The 5,938-nt window shown below is 46.0% G+C and overlaps 1 protein-coding gene across 1 annotated transcript; it reads right to left on the minus strand.

The window, feature by feature from the left end:
* Positions 1-3,196: 3,196 nt before the first annotated feature.
* On the minus strand, positions 3,197-5,265 carry LOC120847473 (solute carrier family 22 member 7-like). The gene is made up of 2 exons (XM_040219253.1): positions 5,252-5,265; positions 3,197-4,931 (listed from the first exon to the last, which is right to left on the minus strand). Exons 1-2 carry the CDS (start codon positions 5,263-5,265, stop codon positions 3,197-3,199), a joined length of 1,749 nt encoding a protein of 582 aa, XP_040075187.1.
* Positions 5,266-5,938: the final 673 nt, after the last annotated feature.

Here is a 5,938-nt window from a genome sequence, read left to right on the forward strand (position 1 = left end):
CCTGGGGAAAAAGTAAAGAAAGAAAAAGGCTTAGCTCCTACGGAAACGCAGCGAAGCCACCACTCTTTAAACAATACGGGGCCGTTTCGCAGGGCAGACAAGAGATGGCGCAAGCGGTCGCGGCGCCAATTGCCGCCAACGAACAAGCAGGCGGCGCCGAGAGCCGGCATCCTTAGCAGATGATCTTTTCGACTCAAAAGCGGCGCGAGCTTTTTTGATATCAGTTGCCAATGCATTATTTTATCATCCTTACTAATAAGACACATTGAATGGACACACAATCGATTAAAAAATATTTTCTCGGGATATTTTGACTGTTTTTTTCAAGGTACTGATGTCGTCTGCTTTGCAGTTCCTTTCCACTAACGCGTCTGTCTTTGGTTCTGCGACTGTCGCCGATGCGGAACGCGCGCCGCTTTTGAGTCGAAAACATCGTCTGCTAAAGACCAATCTCTTGGCGTCGAATGCTACTTCGTTGGCGTCGTGACCGCTTGCGCCATCTCTTGTCTGCCGAGCGAAACGGCGCCGTATTGTTTGAAGACCGGTAGCTTCGCTGTGTTTCCATATGAGCTAAGCCTTTTTCTTTCTTTACTTTTTCCTCAGGTAAGTTCGCTCTTTGCAAATTTTACAAAAAAACAACAAAAAAACACCATATGTGGGCAGCTCTGCACAAAGTCTTAGCGCGAGATGTTAAGAAACCGAATTTTGCGTTCGATTTAGAGAACCTGGCCGCTTCTTAGATCACCCAGTAGAAACGGCATGTGACCACGGAGAAGAGAGTGAGCGCGACTCAAAGCGGTCGGTCCTCAATCGGCGGCTATCGGCCGGAACGAAAACGAATTTCGAGCCCAAAATTTTGTTTTGGGTAGTTCGGCTCTCGTGGGTCAAGTACAAATAAAAACCTTGGTGAGCCTCTATATTCTGTCAGTGTCCTTTTAATGCATGTTTTTCATTTGTTTAATGCGCTCAATAGTTTTCACCATGGACATAACAGACCTTTTCGGAAATATGGTGTGTCCCAAGCGTCTGCTTTACGCATTGTGACGTTCAGATGTACGGAACTTGAAATTGTCCAAGAAGCGAAGACGGAATTGACGTTGGTTTAACAGTTCGCGATTTCAGAATCCAGATAGGAAAAAGGGAAAGCAAAACCAAGTATGCGATAACCTTTTTTTCGTTTTTGTTCGCTTTATATTTTGAGCTCCTAATGATTAGAGAGAATGAATCGTGCCGGCGCTGCCGATACATACGAAGCGTTCGAAACGGCGCGAGCGCACATCCAAACAGCCCAACAGTTCCCCTCGTTGTAAGGGCTACTGGGATATTCCGGAAAGGTCTATCTATAGCTTGCATCGCGTCAGTGTGAGATGTGTATAGGGAGATTGTGCAGCCACTCTTCTAGTGGTTTACCTGAGCCATGGAAAACAAAGGTAAATGTTTTTTTTTTTTTTTTTTAATCTCAATAATTGAAGAAAAATCAAAAGATACCAGCGTTAATGTTGTTCTTGCCCCACACCATACAAAATAATGCTTCATTTATGTCACTGGAAAGTTAACAATTATTATAGTTGTTGAAGTAAACACAGAGCTGCTTAACCGAGTTGAACAAAGCGCTCCCTGTAGGTGGAAATATTTGCGTTTATAGTTCACAGATTCTCACGATGGTTAAGTGGGTTTGAATGCTACTGAACTGAAAAAAAAAGCTTTAATATAGCTACTTTATGTCAAGATAAATATTTGTCCACCACGTAACCAACTAATCCTGTGAATTGTTTCTGCTTCACAGGATATGTCCGTGACACACTCGGCAGATACGACGTGCTAATGCTGACGCTGGGAGTCATCGAATCTGTATTCTCACTCTTCTGGGGTGTCCTCGCCTTTTGCAAGTGGAGGAAGAAACGGGCCAAGTTTCGCATAACAGTTCCTTTTGTATTGCATCACGAAAGCGCCCGACGGACGAAGTAGCTCACGAAAGCCATGTTTACGCCTTTGGGACGCCCTATGCCAGTTTCTCCGGACAAAAGTGACTACTCCTCCGTAAACTGGTGGTACACAATGCTCGGCCGAGTTTCCGTTAGTGAGTATTGTACAAAGAAAACTATAAACATGCATTAGGAGCACACGTCTCTGAATGGTGAGCTGAGAATGCCGCAGGCTCTTCGTCAGAGAGGAATACAGGTTAAAGACAAGCACAATGAAACACAAACGACGCAGAGTTAACAATGACAAGAAAGGTGGTTCGTTTCCACCGCTGTTTACCAAAAACACAAATAACATGACAATTATGGCAGGAACTGTGCCAGCGTAAATCCACTCACTAAGACTCGTAACCCGTAAACCTGTGATATTCTGAAGAGAAATTCAGACACACCATTGCATCAATCTGATGACCCGTGCTTGCAAGATGAGCCGGCGGGGTGTGGTGAAGCATAATCTTCGATCACGGAATTGCAATACCTGGGAAGAGGTGTTTATCCAGCCTGGATAATGAGATGCACTTATAAAACCGCAGGTGTTTTGTCTTTTGAAATCAGCGGATTAAGGGGTGACGTGGTTTTAGTGTTATAAATCGTCACGTGATGAATACATAGAACCAAGCGTTCAGTGCTGATAGTTCAGTTCCTCTATCCGCAAGACGCGGGCAGGATGGAAAACTATCGCCTCCGATAAGAACGCTCGAGGATGAGAACTGTGGACAAAGCGCTACCAGGGCCACACTGAATGGCAGGATAAGAAATGCTTACAAAATAGAACGGAATTCAGTGGTCAATGAAAGATGCCGAGCATGGCATCAGCAGATTGCACGTCGAGGTATTCAGTGAGTTTATAGCATGCCACTCTGCGTTTGTAACTGTTGTTGGGCGAAATTTATTTTCCCAAAAAATATATCCAGATACTTGTGATTCAGATCTATTAACGCATATGTTTATGAAAATAGAGACTAAGAAATCGGTCCATGAAATGTAATAATAAACACCACCTTTAACAAAAAGTAATTGTAGAAAATCTAGGTTAGTGAAAATGCGAATAGAAAACTCAAAATTACTGCAACTGCACGATAAATAAATGTATCCTGGAGTAGTTATAATTGTACGCCTAAATTTGGTAAATAAAAAGTAGCTATTCAGGAAATATTTTCAGCAACCGTATTGAAGACCGTAAACAATGCCTCGCCTTGCAGAGTTTAGGGCACCTATTTGGCACATTCGGAATTTTCAGGATTCATAACTTTCTTTTGTGTTAAGTCTTCGAGTATGTCAGGCAACATGTGGTGCCTTGTTTCCGGCAAGAACCTAACCAGGAGCAACGACAGTGTCGTGATGGCGAGTACTACTAAGATGGGCGCGGTCGGGTGCGTTCGATCTGACAGTTCCACCAAAAGCGGCGACAACGAAGCACCAATCTTTCCGCAGAAGTAAAGAGCACCAATTCCGGTGCCCCGAATTCTGGTCGGATAGAGCTCCAGACTGTAGAAATGTACAAGCATGAAGTCAGTGGAGATCGAAGAGAAGGTGACCCTTATTAGGACCCAGGCTAGGTCATGTTGCGCGATGGTAACTGACACTGCCAGCACACAGATCAGGCCGCAGCTGATGGGAAGCGCCAGCGAAAGTGCAGCTTTGCGCGAATAGTCGCTCAGAAGAATGATGGAAGTAAATACACTGACAAGGTGAGGAAGGGATTCAAGCAGATTAAGTCGGATTCCCGTGCTTCTCTCGCCTAGCATGTCCAAGCTGTAGAAAGAGAGGAGCAAGCTGAACCATATCCACGAAAGCACGAGCGTGCGAAATCGAAGGATTGGTATTGTCAGAAGCTCGCAGAGGGCAATCGAGGATCTCCCAGAATACAATGCGTCAGATTTGATCAAGCGCCCGATAATGGCATCGATGTCGATATCAGCATTGTTGATTCTGGAAACCCTAATGGTGACTTTCTCCACTCTTTCTATGTCTAAAACGCTCAACAACCAACGAATAGACTCCTCCGCCGTGTAAAAGACAGCCATAAGTACAACTGTAGGGGCTACCGTTATCATACACACTATCTTCCAGTCTAATTGGAAGTTCTCGAGAACTTTAGCGGCTAGACTTCCCACAACGGAGCCCATCTCAACGAAGCAGCAGTAAGCCACTCGACGGTCATCTCCGAGACTTTCAAACAATAAAATGACAAGGACCATCTTAAGTGTGCTGAAAGATGCTGTGAGGAACATCCGAGCCATGGCAAACGTGGCCACTTGCACAGAAAATATTGCCATAGCGGCGGCAAGGAAGCACAGCGTGATACTGACGCATATGATGGGCCACCTGCCAACTTTGTCCGCGAGCTGACCCTGGAGCGGCACGAAAATAAGCCCGCCCAGCAGCGAGTAAACGAACACGACGCGGATTACCCATTTCTTCCCGCACACCAATTTCCACTCGCTCACGATGGTGTCAATGCCGGGCCTCAAATCGAAGTCCCACTGCGTGCACGGGACCTCCGTACTGTTATCCCTCTTCAACTCTAAGGGATCGTACATGGTGCACTTGCTGTAGGTGCCGTCTTCATAGAAAGGGATGCTCATGTTCTTCCACTGGTCCGGAGTCAGGCTGGCCTGGTCGCCCGGAGGTCGGCACCAGTGGTCCACTTCGGGCGCCAACAGGTAGATGGACAGGTGGTGGAAGAGGAGCACACCCGCGGACAGCTGAGCACATACCAAGATGTGGAACTGGAAACGGCCGTGGCCCAAGAGTTCTTCCGTCTTGATGACGTCCTTGTTCGGGGCCACCATTGCTTCCTTCTTGTCCAGTCTGCCATGGTTCGTGGGTCGGCTGTCCTCTACTTTGCTGAGCAAATTCACTCCAGCGGCTGGATCCGTTTGCAGCGCCACGGGCGGGGGTGGAGCCTTGATCCAGATCGGTTGTATTTTCTTTTGCGTGTTCTTCCTGAAGAGCAAAGTTTATTAAGGAATGCACGTTTAGGCGGCTACAAGTGCTATCGGGGACAGAGCTGGTTATAACACGCGAGCGGTGAATTTTCCGTGCCCCCAGCACCACGTATTTGGTGGGCTTGGAGCACATCGCACATAAAAAGGGGGGGGGGGGGGGAAGGGAGGGGGGGAGGCGAGCGATGGTCTTGCACTTCCAGTTTTTGATCACAACCCCGCATGGTCGTCCACCTGGCTTGAAGCAGACAATGCCACAGCACTTGCGATGTTATAGCCAGCCGTGTGTGCAACGGTACGTATAAACTTTACAGAGCATACCTATACATCACCATGCTATATGTGCCAATTAATGGTTTTATATGGTCATACTGCAGCCTGCAGATTGCCTTCTTTTTGTGTAAATGTCTAGAAATTTTGAACTGTTAGTAAAATACACACTTCTGCGGTTTTTATTTTTCGCTACGTTTTTATGGCTCCTTGTGGTCGCTTTCTTTTTTCATGCTTAGCGCAGGATTGAGCAGGATCACTGGGAGCACACGAAACGCAGAACGGGGCAAATTACAAGCTTTCTCTTCTCGTTCCAGAGTAAACATAATTGCTACATTAGTCACTGATAAGTACACCGAATTACGAGTCCCAAAGCAAGAACCGTGAACGTAATGTCACGGCCTACGTTTCTTGACTTGTCAGTAACTATAAAGGGTAGAAGCGGCATCGTTTGTGGACATTCATTCCTTCTCATTAATAGGTTTTAAGAAACAAAGAAAAAAAAACAGCCTTTTGGGCGCATCTTTTGTGCAGAGGCAAATGCAGCTTCGCTATAAAAAGAAAAGTACCCGCGCGTGTACTTGACAATCATCGCGATCTAGAAAGTGAGCCTCTTGAAAAACAAGACGGGAAAGAAAAGCTCAGAAGTTACGTTTGCGGTGTGGAAGTGAAGTGACAGTGTGAAATGTAATGATCAGAATATCATTGAATAATTGTTTTTTTTTTATTTATTCTTGT

Source organism: Ixodes scapularis, unplaced genomic scaffold, assembly GCF_016920785.2.
Source record: "Ixodes scapularis isolate PalLabHiFi unplaced genomic scaffold, ASM1692078v2 PGA_scaffold3__209_contigs__length_174095766, whole genome shotgun sequence".
Lineage (NCBI taxonomy): Eukaryota > Metazoa > Arthropoda > Arachnida > Ixodida > Ixodidae > Ixodes > Ixodes scapularis.